We start from the raw sequence: 15,191 nt of genomic DNA on the forward strand, positions 1-15,191 counted from the left end.
GCAAAATGTGTAGATGAAACATGTTTGGTGAATTGTAGCTGTTGATAGGGGCAGGACGGTGTAATGCAGTTTGTTTGGTAAATGAGGTTATTGAAACCGAATCATTTGCACGCAGACAAGTGGAGATTTATGAACGTGGAAAGGCATGTCCTGGACGTGATCTGTGAAGGGAGGCTGTGTCCTGAGCAGTCCCATGTGAGAACATGGGGGCCAGAATGGGCAGGCAGCTCTGGGGAGCTTTCTGTGCCAGGTCCTAGCTGGAAAAGACAACCATGATTTTGGACACAAACAGGGTGATAATGAATCAGGGTGAGGAGGTAATTTTGTGTCTGTAAACCTTTTATTTACTTCAGATTCAGTCTTACATCAGCGTGGCTTTCTAGTGCCAGCATCTTGAAGTAATATAGAGAAAATTGGAAGAGTTACACAGAAGAATGATACAAATTGTTGGAAAGCTGAGAAGATACTGCATGGGTACATATCCAGGACTCTGCTATGTATGTGATTTTATTCAGTGCTTATCACTATTGCTATCCAAACACCTTTCAGTGGTGCCTCAAGGAAGAAGGCTTACAGTTGTACTTGGTTGTACTCTTATTCTGTCCTTAGGGAGAAAAATGGTGAAATAACATCCAGTTTTAGTACTGGGGTTTTGTGTCTGTTTGTTTTAACTGTATAAACATAGGTATATATTTATGTTGAAGCCAAAGGCAAAGAAGTGCAACTGGCAGTTCTGACCAAACATGGTGAGGTTTATTACAGCCATTAACCTGGGAAGCAATTCTTTCCAGTTGCTCAAAGCAGTGTCCTAGCATGCTGGGTATTTCAGCCTTTCCCATCAGATTTCAGGGCCCTTTGAAAGAACTGCTGCCTGGTGCCCAAAACTGAAAAGAATCACATATTACTTGTCTGTGATGGGGTTTAACAACTGAACTCATGAAGTGTTGGCTTCTCTTCCTCTTGCTAGTCTCAGATGGAAGTTTTGTCCTGTTTGTAGGCTAAAAGGAAAGGAGTGGGTTGTACAGGGTGTCAGTCAGATTGTCCTAATTCTCATTTCTACCCTTAAACTGTGATTCTGTGAGATCAATGCAGGGAGCTGAGTACAGCAAAAACGAGTAGTTTGCATGTATTTTAAAAATGCAGGTTGCTTACATATTCTTTCAGCTGCAGTAAGTACCTGCCTTGGTTCTGTGGCATGTTGTGCTGTTCCAGAGGCTGTTAGGCTGCATGGGAGCTTTACATTGTCAGCATCCTGCTTGTTTGAGTCCTTACTCAACACTTCACATGGAGAAGTTGCATTGAGTGATACCTGCTTTGCACAGGCTGTGCTGCTCCGTGACAGTGCATGGACCAGCACATGGATCCTTTTCCTGCTCTCTCTGAGATCAGTGAAGGGCAGACGCTCTGAGACCACAGCACAGAATTTTGTGACGGAGCTAGTAAAGTTATCAGTATGTTCAGTCTTCACTAGAAGCCATCATAAAACAAACTTAAGACTGGTTCAGGGGTTATTTCAGAGGTTATTTCAGAGGTTTTCTCTCTTCTTCCCCCTTTGAAGCGTGTCTGTCATGAAGCAGATCACGAAGGGTTTTGATAACATGTTTTGCCAATGAACCATGTAAGAATGACAGTGTGAACTCATCTCGCATCCATTTGAGACTGAGGAGTTCCAGGCTGGCAAACTGGAATTTCCCTGTTTCCAAATTGTCTGCAGTGAGGATGGCAGTGGGAATTTGGTGTTGTGGTGCCCCGTCCTGTTTGTCATGTAAGTTGCTAGTCTTGGGCGAGTTAAAACCACTGGAAACTCTCATCCCTCCCTGCTGTAAAGCTGGTTTAAGTCTTGTGGTTTTGAAGCTTGCTCTCCAAGCTTCTTCAGAAAGCTGCAGAAAAACTGGTGGTGTTTCCAGGTATCTTTCTTGTAGTCTTGACCTTCTTCAGAATTTTCAGACTTTGAAACTCAAACAAAATATTTCATACTTCTGGTGAATTTATGGCCCCTCAGTGTAGTGAGATAATTGACAGTGAGTTAAGTCCTGGTCACAGCCCATGGCTGCTCAAATCCTACGTCATGCATGACCTATAATTTTCACTAATTAAGTTTGAATTTGTGACTGCTTCAGCTTGTTGCCAGGCGTGCTGGCTGCGTTCAGCCTTGCTCTCTGGCCATCAGAGGAGAGCCCTGGCCTTGCAGCAGGTCATGGGGTCTCGCCCTGCCACCACCAGCTTTTGCTGGGACACTGCTTGGCTGCACCCCTGGGTGGAGGACAGCCTCACCCACCAAAATGTTGTACTTTTGTGGGGAAAGTGCTGTGGCAACTGTCTAAGCAAAATCAATTTTCCCAGCGGAGCTTTGGCTTCTATCTGTCTGGACAGTGGTCCTCCTCTGATCAAGCTGGTTTTCCCTCTTGCTTTGTGGTATCTTTGCTCTTTCAGAGTCTGCACTGGCTGTGAGCACGAGCTGCATAGCCAGCTGGTGCTTCATGAAGTGGCCTGAAGTGGTTGGCATGGCCAAGGACCTTGGTAAGAGCATTCACCTCCAGGAGAATGGTCAGCCTGGGTCTTCCATGGCTGTATGGGACAGAGCTCAGAGCCTTGAATGCTGTGCTTTATTCCCTGTTCTCAGCTTGTCAGTAGCTGACTGTTCTGGCTTACTATTTCTGGTAATAATATGCAAAAGCATACGAACTCATGTCCATTTTTCACCATGGGCCTGCAGTTCAAACTGTGGTACAAGCTAAGCAAGATCTGCCTTAAAAGAAGAGGGGATGACCTCCAGAAGGCCAGCAGTGAGAAACTGAGTGAAGGAGCTGTGTGCTGAGGAGGGGATGGATTCCTATATGGCTGTTTCACATGAAAGAATGTCCCAGTCTGGGAAACCTGCCAGTAAAATGTAAAATTAAAGCTCTGTTTTGGAGGCTGATCCATGCAGATAAGAGCCTGTGACTGTTAACTAATAACTATATGAAGGGCAGTGATAAAGGCTGCATACTTGAGGACAGGAATTCACAGGTTTGTTCATGCTTAACCCCATTTGGATTTTTTTTCCTGCATTAGAGATTAACAGCTCAGATGTTCTTGTGTTTTCTACTTCCCTGATTTTGAGCAATATGGCAAAGCCGCTGGAGATCTTAACGTGTCATGCAGAAATGTGCCAGGTCCTTGCCTACTTGGTAAAGAAAACTGAAGAGGTTATGTGGCACTGCCTGTGAACCCAAGGATGATCCAGGGATGCCTCTTGGGATTTGTAGCAGTCACACTGGTGTCCTGGGTTTGCTGAGGACCACTGTGCACAGCTGCCTTTGCTGTCCAAAGCACTTAGGTTGTGTGCAAACAGCACCTGGGTCTTCACAGCATCCCTCTCGCCGAGGGATTGGCCTTGCTGACATGCTGCCAGGACACTGCAGTAGGCTGTGTGCCTGCTGAACATCGGGGGGGCTGAATGGTGAGCACAGGGACATGCACAGCTGAGGCCAAGTGCCCCCTAGGAAGGCCCTCAGCAGTAAGTAAGGAGCCTGCTGTGCTTATGCTAGCGTGGTGCTTCTCCACATCGTCTGAAATCTTCAGAGGCTCTTTATGTTTAGGTACTAGAACAAACACAATTATAAAAACTGCCAAGAAAACCCCAAAATAATGAAGTGGAGGAAGTGAAAACTGCAGAATGTGAACTAGACTCTTGTAGCTGTGGAAGGCTAAAGGAGGAGGAGAAACGGCAAGAAAGAGAAACTAATGAGCGGTGAAATTACAAAAAATTAACACCACTTTGAATACATCAGAAGCTAAAAGAGTCCTAAAAGCACACTCATCTGCTGAGGTCTGGAATTGGAGAAATGTCACATGTTTCTTTCCTGGAAGAAAAGCTAGAAGGTGGTAATGCTCCACCTTCTGTGGAGCAGTGGCTTGGGAAATTAGCAAATAGCAACTATTACACCAGTACTTTTTAAAGTTTGCTATTCTGGCTTACTTGTGTCCAGGGATTTTAAAAGGCCTGGCTGAGCAGCACTCTGTGGGCCATAAATGCTAATTTAAAAATAATTTTAAAAAAAAAGCATGCATAATGAGTGTGACTTAAAAAATGTTGTGTTACTCATAAATGAGTGGGCCAATTTCAGTTTTAACTCGGCAAATTAAACTAGGCTACGCATAGTCTGATGTTCACTTCCAGTAAAATAATGTAAGAGCTGATATGGATCAGATTGGTCATGATTTAAGGGGGTATTAATTGTAATAGTTTGTACAGGTTTTTTTAAATCATTCCTTTCTAACATAGTGTAATTTTTCTGGTGTTCCTATAGAGTTTTACTTGATAAAGGTAAAACTGTTGGTAAGTCTGGCATGTTAAATGAACTGAAGTTGTGCAACAAATCATGGGATAAATAGGTGGGATGATTCAGCGTGTCACACATGCACTGTTGGAGTGAGTCCAGAGTAGGCAGGGCCGTGAAGGTGATCAGAGGGCTGGAGCACCTCTCCTGTAAGAGAGGCTGAGACAGTGGGGATTGTTCAGCCTGGAGAAGAGAAGGCTCCAGGGAGACCTGACTGCTGCCTTTCAATATTTGAAGCGAGCTTTTAAGAAAGCTGGGGACAGACTGTTTAGCTGGCCTGTGGCAATAGGACAAGGGAGAATGGCTTTAAACTGAAAGCATATAGATTTAGATTAGATATTAGAAAAAATCTCTTTACTGTGAGGGTCTGTGGCACTGGAATACAGAGGCTGTGGCTGCCCCATCCCTGGAAATGTTCAAGGCCAAATTGGATGGTACTTCGGGCAGCTTGGTGTAGTGGAAGCTGTCTCTGCAGTGGGATTGGAACTAGGTGGTCTTTAAGGTCCCTTCCAACTCAAGCCATTCTATGAATCAGTGCATAAAAGGAGACCTGACTAAATAAAGGGTCACAGTGTGACAACAAAAGGAGCCTCATTGCTGGTAGTGTAGTAACCTCAGCTGGGAATTTTTGGGTTTTTGGCTCAATGCCAATCAAGAGGCAGAAATTGGTCTCTTCTCTGTATTAACAAGGGATAGAATGAGAGGAAATGCCTTCAGGTTGCACCAGGGTAAATTGAGATTAGATATTACAAAAGAATTATCTAGCATTAGAACAAATTGTCCAGGGAAGTAGTTGAGTCTCCAGCCTTGGGAGGTATTTAAAAGACATGTAGCTGTGGCACTTAGGGATATGTGGTGGACTTGGAAATGCCAAGTTTATGGTTGGACTTGATGATTTTAAAGGTTGTTTCCAGCCTAAATGATTCGGTGATATAGTGGTGGAGTTGGCAGAGCTAGATTTACGTTGGACACGATGATCTTAAAGGTCATTTGCAGCCTAAATTATTCTCTTGATTCTAAGACTGTTGGTGTCCTGGGGGAAAAAATGCACAAAGCTAATTTGGATTATGTTTGTGGGCAATGTAAAATCTGGCCAAGTTGCAAGTCATGAAAAGAGGTGAGTTAGTGGTGAGATTGGGCTGCGTGTGTGCCGGGTGAGACAGCAAGGAGCTGTGTGGCCCTCTTAAAGCACTCGCCCACTCTGGGAGCAGGTGGGAGGGCTGGCAGGATGTGTGGTGGCCTGGGCACTGCTGCAGGGACAAGGGCTCTTACAGCAGCACGGTGGTTTGCTGGAAACAGAGCCCCAGCTGGGCACAGTGACCAGAAAGGAAATGCAGCACTTGGACACAAACACGGCAGTCCTGAGCAGGGGCAGGGAGGGCCTTATCTCGGTGCAAGGTGCTGCTCCTGCCAGTGTGCTGCACAGGAATGCTGCTGATAAGTTGGAGGGAGTTCAGGGAGGACCAGGAGAGGGGAGGGCTGCATAATGTGCTATACAGTGATACACAGAGTTCATGTGTACAGTAAGTGCAGTGTTTCTTTCTTCTTTCCCCCCTCTTTGTTTGGAGCTATGCAGCAGTTTAACCAGAACCGAAGGAAGCACAGTGACCTTCCTTGGCAGGAGGTCAGGCTATGTCATCACAGGGTTTCTCCCACTCTATAACACTCCATGAGGGAAGAGTGAGAAAAGAAAAGTCATTTTATCTTCAGAAACAAATGTATGCATCTCTTCCTACTGATTGATTGGGGGATATGGTGTTGTAACTCCAGGTGTCCTGTCTGCCAGGCTTCCAGAACAGATGATTGTTCTGACTTAGAGCATCTGCCCCACAGCCAGCATCCACCGTTCCTGAGTCAGGGCAGACCCCACAGCTAACCAGCTTTGGGGCAGCACCTATCTCTTCTTGTCTTTGAACATTTTCCTGCTCCCCAAGCTTTCTCCCTGTTCAGCTGCTTTGCTGCAGACTTTGTGGAAAGGAGTTTTTCTTCTCTGAGAAGGGCAGGTAGGCCCTGATTGCAGCACTGCCTGGTGCCTGGGCACAGGGCTGCAGAGCTTTCCTCTTGCTCCAGAGAGCGCAGACAAGGGACTCAGCCTGCCAAGATAATGAGCCCTTCTCTGGCATTACTATCGCTTTCCTTCTGAATGGCTGTGGTAATTCTGAACAAAAATATGGCTTGTTTTGGACAACCTGTAAAGGCTTAAAAGTGTTTGCGTGTGTCTGGTTGTACTTACGCTGAGGCTTGCTTTCAGGGCACTGTATAGTATGAAGTAACACTCCTTGATAAAGGCTTGATAAATGTCCTTCAGGCTGCACATTGGCATGTGAGAGGTTCGATTGGAAAAATGAATCATTTGTCCCCTGGCACAAAGAGGAGCCAGAGAGGTTGAGAATGGCATTCCTTCTTGCAGTAAATAGGGCAGAAATGCAGACCAGACTTCCATGGTGTTCAGGCCCATACAAGCATGTGTGGAATAAGAAAATTCCTGTCTTCAGGGGTTTGTGACATTACAACATGAATTTAAAAACGCCCTGAGCCAAGTCATGATGGGGATGGGCTCTTCCACCAGTTTGCCTGACAGAAGTGGTCTGATGACCTGCAGAGGCCCCTCTGTCAGCACTGCAAGTATGCAGCATAACAGAGCATGTCATTGGGCCCTGGTCGTGGAAGGGGCCAGCACAGGGAATTTGGGGGGAGCAGCTGTGAAATCTGTCTGATCTGGTGTGGTACCTGAGAGCAGATAGTTTGTATTCCTTAGAGGAAGCCCTGAGATGAATGCAAATGAAAGATGAGCAGCACTCTAATTTATTCTTTTACTCAAGCTGAGATGCTCTTATGCTTAGTTGGCCCTTCCAAAAATTCAAATTAAATCCATTCCAAATTATTATCATTTGACATATCTATATTTTTCTCTTCACCACCACCCCATGACGGAGGGGGAGGGAAGTGTTATTGTTTTGGAGCATGCTGTCCTTAAACATCATTAAGTGATTGATGAATCTGTGAAGTGCCTGCTGGCTCTTGTGTTGAGCAGAGGGAGAGGCATTTTCACTACGGCAGCCTTGCGTGCCAGAAGGGTGGTGGTGGCTCAGCTCTGGCTGTGGCAAGGGAGGATCACGAGCATGATTTGTGCAATCGTGTGGAGTCCCAAAGGGTGCTGTAGGCACTTACCTGTTGGTCAGAGGTGTCCAGAGCACACGGAAAGCTCTACCTGCAGGGGTGTAGTACGCTGTACTCTGTTCCCACATGGAGACTGGCATATGAAAGGTTTGTAGGCAGATCCTGGTTTAATGCCCCAGTCTGCATTCCTCTTTCTTGTCCTTCTGCCCCCAAAGACTTGCTCTGAGGCAGTAGTGCTCCATGTTCCCTGAACATACCACCCTTCACTCTAAAATTCCATGTGCAGTTGGAAATCCCGTGTGTGTTTTTAATGGGCTCTGTGAAGCATACTTCAGATTCTCCATCCTCAGGTTGCTCTGTGGTGTCTCACGCCCTTCACCTGCCCTGAAGCTGAACTGCTGTTCCCTCCCCAGTGCAGGAAGAGGTTTCCACATGCACATGTGGGTGATCTGATGTGGGATGGCGACTCTTGGTGCCAGAAGGGAGCCTGATCTGCTGGCTGCATCCCGGCCTGGGGGAGCAGGCTGTGGTGCCTGGGGGAGCAAGGCTGTAATTTCTCTGCTACTCATATTTCTACTCCCTTCCTTCATTCTTTTTCAGAACATGAGTGAGAACTTGAAGGACTGTTTGATCCAGACCCAGGCTTCCTTAGGGGAGATGGTGACAATAAAAACAGAGACCTGCTCTCCACACCGGGACCAGGAGTATGGACAGCCTTGGTATGTGGCCGAGCTTTGGTCTGATATACTGTAGCCCCTTCTCTCCACCTACCTCCCAGCTTAAAGGTGGTTTTGAGTAATATACTTGAGCTTCTGGAAGTTATTAAAGTTCTTTCTTGTGAGGTCTGGCTTAGGGTGTTTGACAAGGGTGTCACCTACTCTAGCTGAAGACATTATCTGCTGTGTGCTTTAGCCTTAAGGATCTGATATACCAACTTTTGGCAGGTTGGATGGCAAGTTTAGTTGTTTCTCTGCTACAATTGTGGGACTGAAGGAGTCAGGTCCCATTGCTTCAGCTTCTCTCTATGTGCAGTCCCAGCATCTTGCTAGGTTAACATCATCCTTCTGTTGTTCCCTCCTCAGCTCTGGAAGGCCTGACCCACAGTCCATGGAGATGGAACCCAAGAAACTGAAAGGGAAACGGGATGTAATCATGACCAAGAGCTTTCAACAAGTGGATTTCTGGTGTAAGTGTCTTGTGAGCGAGGGAAAAGCACCACTGCTGCTTGTGTAGGCTTTGGTCTTCCCTGTCAGTTGGGGGCAAGAAGCAGGGGGAAAAAACCCAGGGATAAATTTGCATTCTCACCTACAAAGATTGGCATGGTTGGTAGGGAAACTGTTGCAAAAACCAGCTTGTCCTTGAAGGGGCTAGGCAGAAGTAGGGAGGCAGGACGAAAGCAAGCTGGAAACGTGAAAATGCACACTGTGAGAGTCTGGAAAACCCAATTACTTGAATTCAGAAACTGCAAAGGGAGCATTGGGCAGATGACAACTCTTTGCCTTGTATTCTGGAAAGAAAACTGGTACCATTTATGTTGGCATACCTATGAATTATCAGCTGGTAGACCTGCATCTCTGTCAGGACACAGGCCAGGTGCCTGTGATGCTGTTTCCCAAGCACAGAATGAAGGCTATATGATGAGGGTATTTGGTTTTAGGGGTACTTGTTTTAGCTCTCATCTGGTGTGTGGGGAATCAAACCTTTTGGCTGGAGGACTTGTTGCTAACCAGGGATGTTCAGGGATGCCTCAGTCTCTGTCTCTCCAGGTTGTGACAGGGCCTTTCTGTGTTTTCAGCCATCAGTGGCAAATACATGCAGGGCACCAGGGCTCACGCGGGTGCAGGGGAAAGGTCAGGTAGGGCAGGTGTGGGCTGGAGCAGAGCACTTGCTGAAGGCGTGGCAGAACAAGGGTGCAGCCAGTGGAGCATCTGTGTGTGTGCAGGCTGTAGTCTGGGAAGGGGCTCAGCTGGGCCAGTGAGAGGACAGGGATCTGTCCTCAGTTCTGTGCATCATGTGCATCGTGTCTGCCCTACCTAACCCCTGTTCCCTTCACATCCGCAGTCTGTGAGTCCTGCCAGGAGTACTTTGTGGATGAGTGTCCAAACCATGGGCCCCCAGTGTTCGTGTCTGACACCCCAGTGCCCATTGGCATTCCCGACCGGGCAGCGCTGACCATCCCGCCTGGAATGGAGGTGGTTAAAGAGCCCAGCGGGGAGAACGACGTGCGCTGTATGAACGAGGTGATCCCCAAAGGTCACATCTTTGGGCCGTATGAGGGGCAGATCTCTAGCCAGGACAGGTCTGCAGGATTCTTCTCGTGGCTGGTGAGTGACAAGTTTCCCCAACTAAGTGACCCCTCAGCCATGCAGGGCAGAGCTGGGGGAGTCACGGGCTTGTGGAGCCCAACCTTAGCCATCTTCCCCCTTCTCTGAAGCTCTTCTGCTGGCTACATGGGCACTACATCAGCATCAACCTGCTATAAATATTAGCAGCTTAAGGGTATAGATAGATGATCTAGAGATTGCAGAGCTGTCTCATGGGCCTCTAGCGCTCCCTCCCAGCCTTCCTGAGCAGGGGAGGTGGCCAAGAGGCCAGAAAAAAGATCTAGTCCATCAGGAACTGATCTATATGCAGATTCCAGCACCAAAACCTTTTTCCCCTCATACTACAGGACTTGGTTATCATATGAGATAGAGAGATCACTGGATCAATACATGTTAATTATTATGAGAGTTGAAATGTAGGATTTGAGTTATTATTTGGGAAAAATTGAGAGCTGCTGATAGGAAATGCTCCTCAAACTTTCCTGTCTGTAAAATAAATGTGTATCTCAGCCCTGTCCCGAAAGGGAGGTTAATCTTTTATATCCCAGGATTGTTAATGATTTTGTCAGCTGCATCCATAGTTACAGATATTTGTACTTACAAAAATGCCTCTCAGTCAGTTCAGAGTAGCCTCTGTGCACTCCAGGTCAGCAGCCTGTAGTACTGGGAGAGCTGAGATTCACAACATACTTTCACACCATGACTTGAGGCTAGAACTGAAGCAGTGATTTGAGATTCATAGACCTTCTCCTGCCTGGACCAGCTGGTTGATGTGCTGCATCAATTCTCTTGTTCCACAGATCGTTGATAAGAACAACCGCTACAAATCCATTGATGGGACAGATGAAACCAAAGCAAACTGGATGAGGTGAGTCCAGTTCTCTTCTGCCTTCCCTTTTGGGACTCTGTCTTCCAGAGACAGCCCATCAAATACTCCTTATTGTTCTGTGTGTTGGAAAACCAAACCAAAATGTCACCACCCATTTTGCAAATGGTGTGCTTGTACTCTTTCAGTATTTATTGTAATGAGTATCTTTGGCATCAGAGTTAAAGAAAAGGTCAAAAAAAAAGACAAGGATGTCTTTTGGAGGATCGCTGTTTTCTGGAATGAGGATAAATGTTAAAGATGATCCTATTTATCCACTCTTACAAGCGCTGACAGGTCTCGCTCCATTTTTTTTACTCATTCCTTTTATGTTACGTTTCAGTATTTGCAAACTGCTTTGCACTACCCCCCAAGGTAGCATTTGATTCTGTTTGGGGTTTTTTTGTCCCTACTCATTTGCCAGATACTAGCAGAGGTGCTATGTTTTGCTTTCTTTCTGGGCTTCACTTGAGCCAGCTGTGTGCTGGCTGGCTGTTGGCAGTGCCAGCTGTCCTGTGCCAGGAGAGAGGAGCAGGGCGAGCTGGGCGGCTGAAGGCAGCGCTGGCGCTGTGCGTGCGCTCCCTCTGCTGGCTCTGCTGCGGCGGCAGGGGACCGCCTGTGACCGAGGGACAGCAGCGCAAGGATTGGCATGTGCCTGCGAGACGTGGGCCACCGGGGCCTCCTTCGTGTGGCCAGTCACCAGAGCCGGGCACTGCTGCACGGTGAGGCCCGTCAGGGCAGTGCTGCTTCTGTGGGGAGCTCTGGAAGCGGTCATGGTCACAAAGGCGTTTCCTACTAGAGCAAAGCAGCGTAGGATTACCTGCTTTGTTGGCCTGGATGTCTAGCGTTTTCAGTTCCTCGTTAAGGGACTAAAAAGCATGAATTACAGGTAAATGCAAGATTGGTTGTATCTGGTTTCACCACTTTTGGCCATTTCAGCCTGTGATGGATAGCAGCTGTTCTGACATTTGTGTTCATAAAGTTCAGCAAAGGATTTCATTTTTCTGTAAGGATTCCAGCTGTTACAGTTGTTCACTGCTGGCTGAGGTAAAATCCTAAACAGGGCTGAGGCTGGAGTTGTCACTTCAAAAAGAAGCAGTGGTACAGTGAAGAGATAGGTAGGCAGACATATATGTAGAAGTAAAGAATGCAAAGTTCAAAAATCTACATAGATCTGGGTCTTTGTGATCTGCGTGACAGTAAAGCTGGGGCAAAATAGAGTCTTGGAAAGCAAAATTCTATGATGAGCTCTTCTTCCTAACTGGTGTGAACATAAGCTTGTTGTCTGGATTTAAATGGCCACCGCTAGTGGTTCTAACACCAAAGAGCAGGATATTCTTGCCTAAACTTGTATTTGCCATGGTTCAGTCTCAGTATGAGTGTGGTCAGGGCCCTTGTGTACAGCCTTGAAAGGCATGAAGGTTGTGGCTTTGTGGAAAGGGGATGTTTGTGACCCCTCATGGGAAGGGAGTATCAAAGGCTCTCTGCAGGCTATACCAGTCTTACTGACCTTTCTGATTTTACTCTTGGAAAGTGCTTATAACCAGTAGGATTATGTAGAGTCTGACTGACAGTTCAAGTGGCAACAGAAGTCCTCAAAAAGCCCTGATCTTGTTTGTTAGCACCTTTTAGACTAAGCTGTGCTCAGTATTCTTTGCTAGAACATCCTGACACTGAGATCACACACAGAAACCACACTTGACTTTCAGGACGCTGTAGACAGCGCTCTTTTTGTTTTTCAGATGGTGCTCTTTGCTATCACTCACAGATGGAGTGCTTTGCAAAGCAGATCTACTCACCTTCTGGGTAGGTGGGTATGGCATGGGGAGGGCAGCTTGGGCTGACTCCTCTCTCTTCTTGTAGATCTGGCTATTGTTTTTGTTGTTTGAATACCACATCTGAGTCCATTTGCATGTTGCCCAAGGACAATATGTACACCACAGCACTTGCTGGTTTAATTTCAAGTGCCTGTTTACCCAAGGCAGTGGATGACAGGGAGGAAGGTGTAACAAGTGCAGCAGATGGCATGATGATGGTAACATCCCCTTGCCCTTTTCCTCATCAGTTAGTCAGTCAAGACAAACTCCCGATGCTGGGAGCATGTTCTCCTAAGCTGGCTGCTGGCACATGGCTAATGCATTCTTCATCTCTGTGCAGAGTAAAGCCCTGCTGTTTGCAATACTTCATGAAACTCTGTGACTTCAACGTATGCAAACATCTTCCTCTGTTTTTATTTTTCTGGGGGCTGATTGCCATGGATTGCAGCAAGTAATTTTCCATCCATTTGGTAGCTTCTGAGGAAATTCTCTTATTCAGTTGGTGTCCTCTAAAAGTAAAGATCTGACAAAAAACTGAAAATAATTCAGAAAGTCCATCCTTCTGTGGAATGTATTACTTGGCCCAGAACAAGATGTAGGATAGAAACTGGTGGTGCCTAACTGAACTGTTGAAGTGTAATGCCTCATGTTTGGGGTTTCCAGGATGTTTTGAGCAGTTATAGTCTGTAACCCTTCTTACATGTGAGTACCTGAATTCTTAGGCTTTTGGCACAGTATAAATTCATCCTTTGCCTTAGCCAGTGTGAAAAGGCTGAAGCACACTTTCTCATTGCTTTCTCCTTTGCCTTCCTTTCTGCCCCCTTTCCTCTCCCAATGTAATAACAGCTATCATGGGAAGCCAGACTGTCCTGTAAATCTTCCTTTATCTCCTTATAATGGAGGCACCTCTGATTTGATTTTCATACAATAGTGGAGCTTGGAAGGGAGCTCTGGTCAAAGGTCCCAATAGCCTTCTTAAAGCAGGATCAACTTTGACTAGTAGATCTTTTAATGCGGAGCTGCTGTTTCAACTTTACAGGACTTTTTAAAAATAAGCATTTAAAAAACAGTCTGTGACTGCCCTTGTGTTCAGGATGAGTAAAAACCACCAGCCTATGAGTGTCATTTTGTTGAACGTCATAAACTGATTTCTCCTACCTTGGAGAAAGTGGAGCAAATGTTTTCTATTACAGAGTCAAATTTATGCAGAGCAAAGGGTTCCTAAATTACTGTGGAACTGTGATCCTTACAAAAACAGAAAGCCAAACCAAAAACTACTGCAAAGCTCTGGGAAAAATTACATGCTTGTTTCTTAGATGCCAGGTGGAGTTGATTGTTATTTTTGTGGGGTAATCATTAAGTGCCCAATGTTCAATGTGTCTTGCACTTTCAGATTGATCTGGGCTGAGGTGTGAATTCACAGCCTCACAGCTGGGGCTGCTCTGCAGCTTGCTAAAACCCTCATGGCATCACTTGTAAATATCAGTGACTGCCTCTAGGGACATATGGCATGCTAGAGGAAAAAAGATCCCTCTGATGGTAATACTGTCTGCATTTTTATAAGGAAGAGGTTGATGTGCCTGCTAGGAACCTAACGTTAATTGGATTTGTGATTAAAACTGGCCACAGCTCATTACTCAATGTGTGGCAAGTTTGCTGTTGGAATATGTAAGTTAGATTGTTTTGACCCAAGTCATGCTGGAGGATATGAGTGGAAACACAGAAATCTGAATATCCAGAACTACCATAAGCCGTCCTAAGTGCACTTGATGGGATATCCTGTCTGGGAAGAGCAAACAGGGCTCTGATTCCCCATTGATGCAGCTTTTCTGGTGACAGCAGCTGTGAGCTTGGCAGAGAAGAGGGAGCACCAGGTTTTGGGACACCGTGGTGCTGGAGAGCGCTGTTCACTTCTGCAAGTTCACCCCTACCCAGAGCACTTTGCAGAATTCTGTTACAGAGCACTTTGCAGAGTACTGTTACTCTTTTTCACCAGAGCAGCTTGTCAGTGGCGGTTTGTTGCCACCTCATGGAGGCATCGATGATACTGTGCAGTCCTGCATACCTGACTGGGACATACACCAAGCCCAGTTCTGCTGAATGCAACAAAAGTCAAACTGTTCCCTCGCTCAATGTTTTGTGCAGCCTTTTCCTTTCTTCTCATGTTCAGCTGGGAGAACTCTTTTTTCCTTTTAAGTTTGCTGAGATTTTTGTTGGGGTTTTTTGAGATTCAGGGTAACAGGTGCTTTGCTGGCTCTCCATCATTTCATTACCATCTCCTCTAAACGTTCCTTCTTTCTCTCTATAAATGAAGCTCCACCAAGACAGTATCTCAAGCATTCATTTATGTTTGTTCCCATGAAATACATCTGTGTACTTAGGTCCCCACAGATGTGGCCTGGATTTGAGCAGCTTTTCCTCCTGGTTTTCCAGCTTTAGTCAAACTGACACTTGCCCCATTGGCAGGGAGCAGTGTCAGTGAGATTGATTAAACAACAGTGTTAATGGCACTAGGAAGGAATTAGAATGACATGGGTCAGCGCCTTTGTGTAGGTTCAGACAGTCTGTTTTCTCCTTCCTTATTGAATACTTCTACTGCCTTCTTTTTTTTTTTTTTTTTTTTTTTTTTTTTTTTTTTTTTTTTTTTTCCCCCAATAACAAAACACAGTTAGGACTAATGTTTTGTTTATTTTTGTAGTTTTCTTTGACTGTGGCTGGAGGAATTAACACACACCCCCTTTGG

The 15,191-nt window shown here is 46.0% G+C and overlaps 1 protein-coding gene across 4 annotated transcripts in view; it reads left to right on the forward strand.

The window, feature by feature from the left end:
- The window catches only part of PRDM11 (PR/SET domain 11), a 54,094-nt gene that overhangs the window by 17,575 nt on the left and 21,328 nt on the right, over positions 1–15,191 (forward strand). For all 4 annotated transcript variants that reach the window (XM_063398375.1, XM_063398373.1, XM_063398376.1 and 1 more), the window contains exons 2-5: positions 8,043–8,161; positions 8,525–8,628; positions 9,504–9,766; positions 10,567–10,634. In XM_063398375.1, coding sequence (XP_063254445.1) covers positions 8,046–8,161; positions 8,525–8,628; positions 9,504–9,766; positions 10,567–10,634 — 551 coding nt within the window. In that variant the 5' untranslated portion in view covers positions 8,043–8,045. The remainder of the gene's footprint in view (positions 1–8,042; positions 8,162–8,524; positions 8,629–9,503; positions 9,767–10,566; positions 10,635–15,191) is intronic.

The sequence above is a fragment of the Prinia subflava genome, chromosome 5 (assembly GCF_021018805.1).
Source record: "Prinia subflava isolate CZ2003 ecotype Zambia chromosome 5, Cam_Psub_1.2, whole genome shotgun sequence".
NCBI classification, from domain to species: Eukaryota; Metazoa; Chordata; class Aves; order Passeriformes; family Cisticolidae; genus Prinia; species Prinia subflava.